Consider the following 14,515-nt stretch of genomic DNA (forward strand, 5'->3'; position numbering starts at 1 on the left):
AGAGGCATGCGCAAAGCTTATATACCGGTATGGTCACTGCCGGTACTACAGTATACAGGAGCTGTAAAAAGTAGTTCTGACTTAAAGGCACATACACTACAATTCCTCCCCTTTTAGATTAATAATAACCCCCTTAATATTCAAATAACAATTACATTTTTACATGTACATTAAACAACAAAAGTCCATTTATAGATTCAGTCTTTGGGGCGGCTTCCTGACCCTTTCGGGATAGCGCCTTTCCTGAGGTTCTTGTTCTTGGTGCAGAGGCGATTCTGACCCCTTTTCATCGGGTAGTTCATCGGGTTCCACTGCTACTGGGTCTGAAGTAGATGCTACCGGTATGTTGGGTTCATCCCCAGGTTCGCGAGACATGGGGTTGACGCGTTCCTGTGACGCTAAGATCTGATCGACGTGGCGTTTCACAATGTTCTCCCCGACATCCACTGTGTACATTAATGGCTCTGCCTTGTACATATCGTTCCGGGTTGCCACTTCTCTGTTCGATAGTCACGGGCCAAGACTGGTTGCCCTACATTGAAGCTCCTTGTCGGCTTCTCATTGATGTGCTGGAATTGTTTGTCCTCAACATTTCTTCGCACATTTGGTCTGAGCAAGTCCAGACGAGATCTCAACCTTCGGTTAAAGAACATCATGGCCGGGGTCTGGTTGGTAACTGCATGTGTCGCGTTTCGGTAAGCTAATAAGAAATTGTTCATCTTATGCTGTAGTGGAATTTCCTCGTCGCACATGACCTTTATCGCCTTCTTAAAGGTTTGTACGAACCTCTCAGCCAATCCATTGGTGGCTGGATGATACGGGGTGGATGTGTAATGCCTTACCCCATTCCTTTTCATGAATTTTTGGAACTCGTCGGACACAAACTGTGGTCCATTATCAGAGCAGATCTGCTCTGGCAAACCGTTTCTGGCAAATATGGTCCGTAGGACTGCAATCGTTTCCTCTGTAGTGGTTGAAGACATCTTTATCACCTCAGGCCACTTTGAATGAGCATCCACTGCTATTAAGAACATTGAGTCCATGAATGGACCAGCGAAATCAATGTGCACCCGTTGCCATGGAGAGGAGGGCCACTCCCATGGGTGTAGAGGGGCATGTGGTGGTGCATTTTGGACCTTCTGCCATCCTAAGCAGCTCTTAGTTAGGTCTTCGATTTGTTGATCGATTCCCGGCCACCACACATTTTCACTCCCCCCAGATGACCTTCATGTAGCTCATTTAGCACTCTCTCCCTTAACTTGCGTGGAATCACCACTCTGGATCCACACATCACTGTCCCCTGGCATACTGACAGCTGTTCTCTTCTGGATGAGAATGCTGGCAACAGTGAGTCGCCATGTGTTGGTCAGCCCCTCAACGTCAATTCATATACCCGTGACAGCGTCGGATCATTGCGGGTCTCCTTCTCTATATCCGCGTTTGTTGTTGGCAATCGTTCAATTATCGACGAATAAAATATCTCGATAGGGTCCACTGCTGGTGCTTCCTCCACAGTAGGCAGTGGCAGGTGCGATAGCCCATCAGCGTTCCCATGCTGTTTCGTGCCTTTATATTCTATTTCATATTGATTCGCCCCTAGAAACAGGGACCATCTTTGTAACCGCTGTGCAGTCATTACTGGCACGCCCTTCTTAGGATTAAAGATGGAGACAAGTGGTTGGTGGTCAGTCAGCAAGGTGAACTTCTGCCCATGCAGATAGTGGTTGAATTTTTTTACTCCCCATACTAGGCTGAGGGCCTCCCTGTCAATCTGGGCGTAGTTGCGCTCGGCTGAGGTTAGTGACCGAGACGCAAAGGCTACTGGCCTCTCCAACCCGTCTGGGAATTTGTGCGACAGCACCGCTCCAATGCCGTAGGGTGATGCATCACATGCCAAACGAATTGGTAGTGCTGGGTTGAAATGGGCCAACACCTCTTTTGATGTGATCAATTCTTTACACTTCTGGAAAGCTCGTATACGTTCGTCATCCCACTTCCATGGTACCCCTGTTTGCAGTAGGGTGTTCAGTGGGTGTAATACCGTAGACAAATTTGGTAAGAACTTGTGGTAATAGTTTACCAGCCCGAGGAACAACCTCAGTTGTGACACATTTTCCGGTGCTGGAGCCTTGACTACTGCCTCAATCTTGTCAGGGGACTTATGTAACCCCTCTTCATCGATGACGTGGCCGCAATACGAGATCTGTTTCTGGAAAAACTCGCACTTGTGGCGATTAGCTCGTAGCCCATACTCCTTTAATCTGGTGAGCACCTTCTCCAGGTTGGCGAGGTGATCACCGTCATTTTCGCCCGTGACCAAGGTGTCTTCCAAATAACACTGGGTCCCTGGAATCCCTTGCAGGACCTGATCCATCGCCCTTTGCCAGATAGCCGAAGCCGAGGCTACTCCGAACACCAGCCGGTTGTATTGATAGAGACCTTTATGAGTGTTGATCGTAAGATAATGTTTCGAAGCTTCTTCTACCTCCATTTGCAAGTACGCCTGGGCTAGATCAATTTTGGTGAAGCATTTACCACCAGATAGCGAGGCGAAAATATCCTCAATACGTGGAAGCGGATATTGCACCGTGTGAAGGACTGGGTTCACTGTCACCTTAAAATCCCCACGGATGCGGACCTTCTTTGGTTCCCCAGGCGTATTACTCAACGACCTCTTCATTACAGGAATGATGGGTGTAGCCCACTTGCTCCAGTCCACTTTGGACAGTACTCCTGAACGTTCCAACCCTTCCAGCTCTGCTTCAACAGCTGGTCTGATCGCATAAGGCACTGGTCTGGCCTTCAGAAACTTTGGGCTTGCATTTTCCTCTATTTTAATTGTTGCTGTTATTCCTTTGTGTTCCTAGTCCCTCCTGGAACACTTCTTTTGCGTCAGTTAGCATTTTTGACAGTCGTCCAGGTGTGACGTCGTCATCCTTTTTGGCCTCAACCTTCAGTGCCTGTATGGAATGCCAATCTAATTGTGTCTTCCGGATCCATTCACGTCCTAGCAGTGGTAGTCCTCCATTTGGCAATACATATATATCCATTTTAGGTATTTCCTGGCCTTTATATGTCACTTTCACCCTTATTTTTCCTTTGGGGTAGACTTTTTGCCCCGTATACGTCTTCAAGACAATCTCTGTAGCTTTCAAGGGTATGTGTGAAAATAGCCGCTTGTAGTCCCTTTGATTTATGACTGTTAGAGCTGACCCTGTGTCCAATTCCATTTCCACTTGGACTCCGTCTATCTTGAGTGTAACCCAGATAGTCTGGTGATCCTCCATTTCGGTTACATTATGTAGTTTCAGACAACCCAGCTCCTTGCTTCCGGAGTCTGTGTCACTTTTCTGTTCGTCTGAACCACTGTCCATCACCTGGTGTACCTTTTTGTACTTCTCCTGTGGAGATTTCTTACTGTTGGTTTTCTTCCCAGACCTGCAGAATCTTGCTATGTGTCCTGTTTTCCCACACTGTCTGCACATTTGGTCCTTGAACCAACAATCTTTCTGGTCATGTGTTGTTCTGCCGCAGCGATAGCACTTCCCTGTTCCATAGGTCATTTCGTTGGTGCCATATTCTTGCGGTCTCCGTTATATCTCTGCAGTGCCCCTTGCGGCTGCTTCGTGTGATACTGCCATACTGAAAGCTTTGTCCAGCGTAAGGTCCTTTTCTGATAGAAGCCGTTTCTGGGTTCCTTCACTTTGTAGCCCACACACAAACTTGTCCCTTAACGTGTCTGCTAGTCCCGCTCCAAACTGGCAGTATTTCGATAGCTTGCGCAGTTCCGTTAGGTACTCAGCATTGCTTTCGTCTTTGTGTTGGTTCCTTTTATGGAACTTAAATCGTTCTGCTATCAGCAGCGGTGTGGAGTTTAAGTGGTCCTGTAGGATTTCTACTATGCTTTCAAAATTCTTGTTTACCGGCTTCTCTGGGGTTATTAGATTTCGCAGTAACCCATAAGTTTTTGCACCCATGGAATTTAACAGAACCAGTGCTTTATTAGCATCTTGCACTTCATTCGCCCTGCAGTGCACCTCAATACGTTCCACATATGTCGCCCAATCTTCGACTTCATTGTCGAATGTAGAGATACTGCCACTCTTCGGCATCCTTGGTTGTGCGTTAACTATCACCAATGGTGCCTCCCGCGCTTCCCCTTCTTCTCCGCTGGCACAAAATGGCGTCTCCCACGCTTTCCTTCCTTCCCGTGCTCGCCCTTCTTCTCCGCTGCGGCTTCTCAAAATGGCGTCTCCCGCGCTCTTCCTTCTCCGCAGCTCAATGGCGCCTCCTGCGTTCTCCCTGCTTCGCCCCACGGACCCTGATCAGCCCGTGATCCCTGGCTGTGCTCTGCGCGTTCTTCTTTTGATATTTTTCGACGCCGCTCAGTCTAGAACCCGGCTGTTTCTTACCCTCTCTCCGGTTGCTTTATTTTTCCTCGACGCCGCTCGGTGTTCAACCCCCGGCTGCGCCCTGCGCTCTTCACCCTCTGTCTTACCCCGTCAATGCTGCTCGGCTCTTTCTCTGCTGTCGGTCGGCTCCAGCCGCCGCTGCTCGGGAAGGGTCTGCTCCGGACCTGTCGTCGGTCTCTTACTGCTCGTTGGTGTCTTGGGAACCAAGCCCGGCTCTCCACAGCCTCCTCAGCGAAGTTGGATCTCTGCCTGACTGCTGGGCGGTTGTTCGTGGTCGACGCCCGTGTTCCTAGCCTCGACTATTTTTTAAAAATGTTTTTTTTATGTTGCAGGTAGATTCGAATCAACACTCGTCGCCACTGTTGGATCCGTGGTTCAGTGGATAAATAATCACATGGATGCTGTACATTAACAAATAACAGGTCTTTACTGGAGGAGGGTAATCTCTAGACTGGGGTACAGAGGCATGTGCAAAGCTTATATACCGGTGTGGTCACTGCCGGTACTACAGTATACAGGAGCTGTAAAAAGTAGTTCTGACTTAAAGGCACATACACTACAGGAACCAGGGCTGATTCACCCCCTCCCTAACCCAGGGTCACTGGACAGGGATCAGGAGCGGGAACCAGGGCTGATTCGCCCCTTCCCTAACCCAGGGTCACTGGACAGGGATCAGGAGCAGGAACCTGGGCTGATTCACCCCCTCCCTAACCCAGGGGTCATTGGACAGGGATCATGATGTGCCTCAATAATCCCGAGACTCGATGTTAGCGAAACAAAACAAGGCTTTTATTAACTTAGAAGATAACACGCAGTGGAGAGAGGTATCTTCCCTGGAGGTCTGCAGTACTGGCTGTGAGGCCAGACTGAGCTGGCTTACATAGAGGCCAGGTATGGGCGGAGCCCTGCACACAACACATTCCATACATTCCAATACACAATACAATGGTGAGGAGAAACCTGAAACCAACCACAGTCACAGGCAATACAATGGTAAGGGGGAAACCTGAAACCAACCACAGTCACAGGCAGTGATGAATGGAATATTTCATCACATTCACCCCTTCTATAGATTTAGTCTGTTCGGGGGTTTGGTAGTCCTCTGCGACCGACGTGGCTGTTGTGGTGTCGCGGGTGTCGGCTGGGTGTCCCCGGTGGCCTCCTGGGTCTCTACCGGGGGTGCCGCCAGGGTTGTTGAAGGGGTAGTTGGTGGGGGTGCCGTTGGTCGATGTTCTTCCGGGGGTGATGAAAGAGTAGTGGGTGGGTAAGAGTTGCTGTGGTCGTTGTTGCTGCTATTGCCGTGGTTGTTGTCGTTACCGGCTGGGGCGACGTCTTTTATTGACACGGTGTCCTCCCTTCCGTCGGCGTGCCGGACATACGCGTATTGGGGGTTGGCGTGGAGTAGGTGCACTGGCTCCACGAGAGGGTCCGTCTTATGGCCCCTCACATGCCTTCGCACGAATACCGGACCCGGGGTGGAGAGCCATGACGGCATGGATACGCCTGAGGTGGATTTCCGGGGGAAGCTAAACATTCGTTCATGAGGCGTGGCATTAGTGGCAGTACACAATAGCGACCGTATCGAATGGAGCACATCCGAGAGGACTTCCTGCCAGCGGGAGATAGGGAGGCCCTTGGTCCTTAGAGCTAGAGTGACTGCTTTCCATACTGTCCCGTTCTCTCGCTCCACTTGACCGTTACCCCGGGGGTTGTAGCTGGTGGTACGGCTCGTGGCGATACCCCTGGACAGCATGTACTGGCGTAGCTCTTCACTCATGAAGGACGCCCCCCTATCCGTGTGGATGTAGCTCGGCATACCGAACAGGCAGAACAGGCTGTTGAGGCATTTAATGACCGTGGCGCTGGTCATGTCTGGGCAGGGGAAGGCGAATGGGAACTGGGAGTATTCGTCCACAATGTTCAGGAAGTAAACATTGCGGTCGACGGACGGGAGGGGGCCCTTGAAATCTAAGCTGAGCCGCTCAAAGGGCCGTGTAGCTTTGATTAAGTGGGCTCTATCAGGGTGGTAGAACCGAGGCTTGCACTCAGCGCAAGTGCGGCAGTTCCTGGTCAGAGACCGAACTTCCTCAATCGAGTAGGGTAAGTTGCGGGACTTTATGAAGTGGAACAGCCGCGTGACCCCTGGGTGGCAGAGGGCGTTGTGGAGGGTCTGTAGCCGATCCCCGGTGGCGCTGGCACACATCCCTCGTGAGAGGGCATCTGGGGATTCGTTAAGGGCCCCTGGCTGGTAAATGATGTCATACTCGAAGGTGGAGAGCTCGATCCGCCACCTAAGAATCTTATCATTTTTGATCTTCCCCCTCTGTTTATTATTGAACATAAACGCTACCGACCGCTGGTCGGTAAGTAGGGTGAAGCGTTTGCCGGCTAGGTAGTGGCGCCAGTGGCGCACTGCCTCCACGATGGCTTGGGCCTCCTTTTCCACGGAGGAGTGTCTGATCTCGGGCCCTTGGAGGGTCCTCGAGAAGAAAGCTACGGGCCGCCCCGCCTGGTTGAGGGTGGCCGCCAAGGCAAAGTCAGACGCATCACTTTCCACTTGAAATGGGAGTGTTCTCGTCCACTGCCTGTAGCGTGGCCCGCTCAATATCCTGCTTAATGCTTTTGAAGGCGGCGTGGGCCTCAGCAGAGAGCGGAAAAGAGGATGCTTTCAAGAGGGGGCGGGCTTTGTCGGAGTAGTTGGGGACCCATTGGGAATAATAAGAAAATAACCCCAGGCACCTTTTCAGGGCTTTGGGAGTGTTGGGCAGGGGCAGCTCCTGTAGGGGGCGCAATCGGTCGGGGTCTGGTCCGATTTCCCCATTCTCCACCACGCTGCCTAGTATGCAGAGGCGCGTGGTGTTGAAAACGCACTTGTCCTCGTTGTAGGTGAGGTTGAGTTTTTGTGCGGTTTTCAGGAACCTCTTGAGGTTCGAGTCGTGATCCTGCTGGTTGTGACCGCAGATGGTGACGTTGTCGAGGTAGGGGAAGGTTGCCTGCAAGTGGTGGTCATCGACCATGCGATCCATCTCCCTCTGGAAGACCGAGACCCCATTCGTCACCCCAAAGGGGACTCTGAGGAATTGGTAGAGGCGTCCGTTCGCCTCGAAGGCGGTGTACGGGCGGTCCTCTGGTCTGATAGGGAGCTGGTGGTACGCTGACTTGAGGTCGATGGTGGAGAACACCCGGTATTGGGCGATTTGGTTCACCATTTCTGATATGCGGGGTAGCGGGTAGGCGTCTAGTTGGGTGTACCTGTTGATCGTTTGGCTATAGTCGATCACCATCCGTTTCTTCTCGCTACCCCTTACCACCACCACTTGGGCGCGCCACGGGCTATTGCTGCATTCAATAATGCGCTCTTTCAGGAGCCTGTCTACCTCGGTTGCGATAAACCGCCTGTCCTCCCAGCTGTACCTCCTGCTTTTGGTCGCTATTGGCCGGCAGTTAGGGGTAAGGTTCGCGAATAGCGAAGGCGGCTTTACCTTCAGGGTAGCCAGGCCGCACACTGTGAGGGGCGGCTGGGACCCACCGTACTTGAGCGTGATGCTTTGGTGGTTGCACTGGAAATCCAGGCCCAAAATCACGCTCGCGCATAGATTCTTCATGATTAATACTTTAAAATTATCGTATACAGTCCCGTTAACGGACAATTGTCCCGTGCAGTAACCCAGAATGGTCGATGTCTGGGTTTTATCAGCCATAGAGATGGTACCCCGAGTAGGGACCACCTTTAGGGAGAGTTGTCGTGCCAGTTCCGGGTGGATAAAACTCTCCGTGCTTCCACTGTCAATTAAACATTTAACCCCGCACCCGTTTACCTCGATGTCCACCATTGATTTGGATAGCGGGTGGGGCCTGGTCTGGTCCACTGTGACCGATGCCACTGTAGGGCCCTGATCGAGACAAGATGGCGTCCGCGCTGTCTGCTCACAAGATGGCGGACCCCACGAGGTCGGGCAAGATGGCGTCCAAGATGGCCGCTCCCACGGCGCACACGCGGCGGTGGTGGGTTTTGGTTTTCCAGCGGGGTTCCCTCTGCACACCTTCCCAAAGTGCCCCTTCTTACCGCACTTAAAGCAGGTGGTGCCTTTCACCGGGCACAGGTTTCTGGTGTGCTTTGGCTGCCCGCAGAAGTAGCAGTTGGGTCCCCGACGCGTCGCGGCTGTCGTAGGGCTTCTGGGGGGAGAGCGGGGCCCCGACGGTGTCGGGCTGCCGGGCGGGGAAGATGCCTTCCAAGATGGCGGCGCCCTTGGTGCACACGTGGCGGCGTGGACGGCGCGGGCTGAAGAGTAGGCGTCCGAGTTTCTCTGGGCCACATCCAGGGATCGCGCGGTGTCCGCAGCCTGTTTCAGGTCCAATCCCGTTTTTTCCAGCAGTCTTTGCCGGATGTAAGTGGAGCTGAGGCCTGTGATAAAGGCATCGTGAACAAGCTCGTCGGTGTACACTGCGGCTTTTACATCTCGGCACTTGCAGTCTTTGCCAAGCATTTTCAGGGTGCCTAGGAACTCCTCCACCGATTCCCCAGGTCGCTGTGCGCGAGTGGCGAGCAGATGCCTAGCATACACCTCATTCGTAGGCTGCTGGTAATGCGCCTTTAAGATGTCGCAGGCGGCCAGGTACGTGTCGGCGTCTTGGATGAGGGGGTAAACCCGGTGGCTTACCCAATTCTGCAGAATTCCGAGTTTCATACTCGCAGCGTCCGTAGCGTCTTTGACGGCTGCGGAATTGTCCAGGAAGAATTCCATACACATAAACCAGTGTCCGAAGCATGCTGATGCGTCCGGAGCATGCTGATCCAAATCCAAACGTTCGGGTTTCAGGAGTTGATCCATTGTGTTGAAAAATAAGTTAATAAAATTGATGTGCCTCAATAATCCCGAGACTCGATGTTAGCGAAACAAAACAAGGCTTTTATTAACTTAGAAGATAACACGCAGTGGAGAGAGGTATCTTCCCTGGAGGTCTGCAGTACTGGCTGTGAGGCCAGACTGAGCTGGCTTACATAGAGGCCAGGTATGGGCGGAGCCCTGCACACAACACATTCCATACATTCCAATACACAATACAATGGTGAGGAGAAACCTGAAACCAACCACAGTCACAGGCAATACAATGGTAAGGGGGAACCTGAAACCAACCACAGTCACAGGCAGTGATGAATGGAATATTTCATCACAGATCACAAGCAGGAACCAGGGCTGATTCACCCTCTCCCTTACCCAGGGGTCACTGGACAGGGATTAAGAGCAGGAACCAGGGCTGATTCAGCTGAGCATAGGCTGGGGTTGGAGCCTGGGTTTGGGTCGATGACTCACCCAGTCCAGAGGCGGTTAGATTCCAGCTGAAAGTCACACTCTCCTTGGAACAGATGCAGGTCTCGTGTCCGGTGCTGCTTTCGGATGTCACCTCAAAGCCCTTGGCCTCCAGCAGAGAAATCCTGACCTGAGGGGGGAGAAAGGACCAGGAAAGGGTGAGATCCCCAAAGATACGAAACTCAAACTAAACTCTCTTCCACCTCCTGCTCAGTTATCCTCCTCTCCAGTGGCCGCTGCCTACCCCTGGGCTCCGGTCCTCCCACACACACAGCAGGAAAGGTCCAGTCTCTATACCTGGCCAGTGCTGCGTTACCTCTAGACTTGACTATTTCAATGCATGCCTGGCTTGCCTCCTGACTTTCTACCCTTGCTAAACTTGAGGTCATCTAAAACTCTGCTGCCTGTGTCCTAACTCGCATTAAGTCCCGTTCACCCATCACCCCTGTGCTCGCTGACCAACAATGGATCCTGGTCTGGCAACGCCTCAATTTTAACATTCTCAACCTTGTTTTCAAATCCCGCCATGGCCTCGTCCTTCCCTATCTCTGTGATCTCCTTCAACCCTCCGAGATCTCTGCGCTCCTCCAATTCTGGTCTCTTGAGCATCCCTGATTTTAATCGCTCAACCTTTAGTGGCCGTGCCTTCAGCTGCCTGGGCTCGAAACTCTGGAATTCCCTGCCTAACTCTCTTTCCTCCTTTTAGACACTCCTTAAAATCTCCCTCTTTGACCAAGCTTTTGGTCATCTACCCTCATTTCTCCTTATGTGGCTCGGTGTCAAACTTTGTTTGATAACATGCCTGTGAGGCGCCTTGGGACGTTTTACTATGTTAAAGATGCTAAATAAATGCAAGTTGTTGCTGTTGAGCTAGCTGCTCTCACCAGGTGTGGTACTGAGCACACCCCCCCCCCACACACACCCACACACCATACACACAGACACCATACACACACACCATACACACACACCCACACACACACACCCTACACACACACCATACACACACACACACCATGCACACACACCATACACACACACACACACCCTACACACACACCATACATACACACACACCATACACACACACCATACACACACACACACACACCATACACACACACACACACACCCTACACACACACCATACACACAAACCTACACACACCATACACACACACACACACAAACACACACACACCTACACACAAACCTACACACACACACACACACACACCTACACACACACCATACACACACACACACACCTACACACACACCATACACACACACTCACTCACACACATACACACACTCACACACAAACACACACACACCATACACACACACACACACCCTACACACACCATACACACAAACCTACACACACCATACACACACACACACACAAACACACACACACCTACACACAAACCTACACACACACACACACACCTACACACACACCATACACACACACACCTACACACACACCATACACACACACCATACACACACACAAACACACACACACCATACACACACACCATACACACACCATACACACACACACCATACACACACACTCACTCACACACATACACACACTCACACACATACACACACTCACACACACACCAACAAAGCCTGCGACACCCTCTCCCAGAGTCAAATAGCCAGCCGACTCACTCACCATGATGCATTCTGTCAGGTAGTTGAAGACTTTGGCCTTGAGTGTGAACCCTTCTGTCCTGATGACCGAGTAGGGGAGAGCTAGCTCCACAAAGAAGGGTTTGAATGCAGTGAAGGACACGGTGTCCGATAGTCCGAATCCCGCCTCGCCGGCACAGAACATACTGCCCTTCCATTCTGTTATAGAGTCTGGCACAGTGAGGGGGAGAGAGGCTTTCCCACTGGATCTGAGGTAGGAGGGAGAGAATTACAATCATAGAATAGTACAGCACAGAAGGAGGCCGTTCAGCCCATCGAGTCTGCGCCGGCTCTTTCGAAGAGCAATCCAGTCAGTCCCACTCCCCGCTCTTTCCCCATAGCCCTGCAATTTATTCTCCTTCAAGTATTTATCCAATTCCCTTTTGAAGGCTCCTATTGAATCTGTATCCACCCCCCTATCAGGTAGTGCATTCCAAATCCTAACCAGTTGTTGAGTAAACACGTTTTCTCTCCTGTCGCCTCTGGTTCATTTGCCAATCACCTTAAATCTGTTATCGACCCTTCAGCCATTGGAAACAATTTCTCTTTATTTATTCTATCTAAACCCTTCAAAATTTTAAACACTTCTATCAAATCTCCTCTTAGCCTTCTCTGCTCTAAGGAGAACAAACTCTGTCTATCCATGTATCTGTAATCCCTCATCCCTGGAACCATTCCAGTAAATCTCTTCTGCACCCTCTCCAAGGCCTTCACGTCCTTCCTAAAGTGTGGTGCCCAGAATTGGACACAACACTCCAGCTGGGGCCGAACTAGTGTTTTTTATAGGTTTAGCATAACTTCCTGGAGCACTCCTCAACCTTCCTACTCTCCTGCCACTGTCCCAGGCTTGACTCTCTCTTAGATAAGCTCACAGCTTCCTTCTCTACCTCTCTTGGCATCCTCCAAAGGCCCATCGAGGCACTCGTCGCTGCCTCCTTACGAGCAGCAACCCCAACTGCCCCATCCTACTCTTTAAAAAAATTAGTTTATGGGATTGGGCGTCGCTGGCAAGGCCAGCATTTATTGCCCATCCCTAATTGCCCTTGAGAAGGTGGTGGTGAGCCGCCTTCTTGAACCCCTGCAGTCCGTGTGGTGATGGTACTCCCACAGTGCTGTTAGGAAGGGAGTTCCAGGATTTTGACCCAGCGACGATGAAGGATCGGCGATATACTTCTAAGTCAGGATGGTGTGTGATTTGGAGGGGAACTTGGAGGTGGTGGTGTTCCCATGCGCCTGCTGCCCTTGTCCTAGGTGGAAGAGGTTGTGGGTTTGGGAGGTGCTGCCAAAGAAGCCTTGGCAATTTGCTGCAGTGCATCTTGTAGATGGTACACACTGCAGCCATGGTACGCCGGTGGTGGAGGGAGTGAATGTTTAAGGTGGTGGATGGGGTGCCAATCAAACGGGCGGCTTTATCCTGGATGGTGTTGAGCTTCTTGAGCTGCACTCATCCAGGCAAGTGGAGAGTATTCCATTACACTCCTGACTTCTGCCTTGTAGATGGTGGAAAAGCTTTGGGGAGTCATGAGGTGAGACACTCGCCGCAGAATACCTAGCCTCTGATCTGCTCTTGTTGCCACAGTATTTATGTGGCTGGTCCAGTTAAGTTTCTGGTCAATGGTGACCCCCAGATGTTGATGGTGGGGGATTCGGCGATTCAGCGATGGTAATTGTGGTAAACCACTGTTATTGTTATTCACTGTTGTTGTTGTTGCTGCACACTGTTGTACCTATGCATGCCTCAACATGTCTCGGCTGGCTCCACCCACAGGCCCAGGTATAAAGGTGATTGACCTGCAGCCTCCTGCCTTCTTGGAACCCAGTCAACCACGAGAGGCATGCTCTGTTCTTTGCTAATAAAAGCCTTTAGTTACTCTCCTAACTCTCCGTCTTTTATGAGTAATTGATAGCGCATCAGTAATGCCATTGAATATCAAGGGGCGGTGGTTAGACTCTCGCTTGTTGGAGATAGTCAATGCCTGGCACTTTTGTGGCGTGAATGTTACCTGCCACTTATCAGCCCAAGCCTGAACGTCGTCCAGGTCTTGTTGCATGCGGGCATAGACTGCTTCATTATCTGAGGAGTTGTGAATGGCACTGAACACTGTGCAGACATCAGCAAACATCCCCATTTCTGACCTTATGTTGGAGGGAAGGTCATTGATGAAACAGCTGAAGATGGTTGGGCCTAGGACACTGCCCTGAGGAACTCCTGCAGTGATGTCCTGGGACGGTGATGATTGACCTTCAATCACCACAACCATCTTCCTTCTCTCGCCGGCCTTCCCTCCCAGCACGTCTGCTGAGACTAATCTTGCTAATCTCCTCCCCGTCCAACTCTCCCCTCCCAGTGTTGATCCTGTGGACTCTGGCAGTGGATCAGCCATCACTGCTCCTCTCGGCATCTCTTTCCAGAATCTCTGTTCACTCGCGAACAAGGCCCTTGCAATCCATGAGCTTATTGTGGATGATGGCATCGACATCATGGCCTTGATGAAAACCTGGCTGAGGGATGATGATACCTTCCCCCTAAATGAAGCCTCCCTGCCTGGCTATATCTTCCACCACTTGCCCCGCCCAGACTGCTGCAGTGGTGGTGTGGCTCTTAACACCAAATCACACCTTGGTCTGTCCCCCTACTCCTCTGGCACCTTGTTCCACCCCTTTCGCCTCTCATTTAAAATCCTCATTCTCTATCACCCACCCAATACCACGTCAAGTTTCTAACTGAGATATCTTCACTGCTTTCCTCCCTTAACGTTTGCACCGAGTGACTTCTAATCCTCGGTGATTTCAACGTGGCCTTGCTACTCCCATCATGTCAATCACGGATTAGGCCATCTCTGATCACTTCCTTGTATCGCTCTCCACCCACATGCCCCTTCCCCCACTCAGCCCTACTTTCTTCTATGTCCGTCCCTGGAAAAACTCTCTCCCAATTCACTTACAACTGCACTTTCAAATTCCAAACTGTCTAGCCTTTGGCCCTCCATTCACCACGGCATTTCTGCAGCTACCGATCTGCTCAACCACACCCTCACCTCCAGCTTTGATGCCCTATTAAAACCATTACTCTCTCTCTCA

The 14,515-nt window shown here is 51.3% G+C and overlaps 1 protein-coding gene across 3 annotated transcripts in view; it reads right to left on the reverse strand.

Moving 5' to 3' along the window:
• The window catches only part of LOC147102027 (alpha-2-macroglobulin-like), a 275,879-nt gene that overhangs the window by 163,228 nt on the left and 98,136 nt on the right, over nucleotides 1-14,515 (reverse strand). For all 3 annotated transcript variants that reach the window (XM_085964172.1, XM_085964174.1, XM_085964171.1), the window contains exons 19-20: nucleotides 11,418-11,643; nucleotides 9,728-9,854 (exon numbers count right to left, since the gene is read on the reverse strand). In XM_085964172.1, coding sequence (XP_085820298.1) covers nucleotides 9,728-9,854; nucleotides 11,418-11,643 — 353 coding nt within the window. The remainder of the gene's footprint in view (nucleotides 1-9,727; nucleotides 9,855-11,417; nucleotides 11,644-14,515) is intronic.

This window comes from Somniosus microcephalus, chromosome 22 (assembly GCF_052327205.1).
Source record: "Somniosus microcephalus isolate GS21.2 chromosome 22, FLI_Smic_1.0, whole genome shotgun sequence".
NCBI classification, from domain to species: domain Eukaryota; kingdom Metazoa; phylum Chordata; class Chondrichthyes; order Squaliformes; family Somniosidae; genus Somniosus; species Somniosus microcephalus.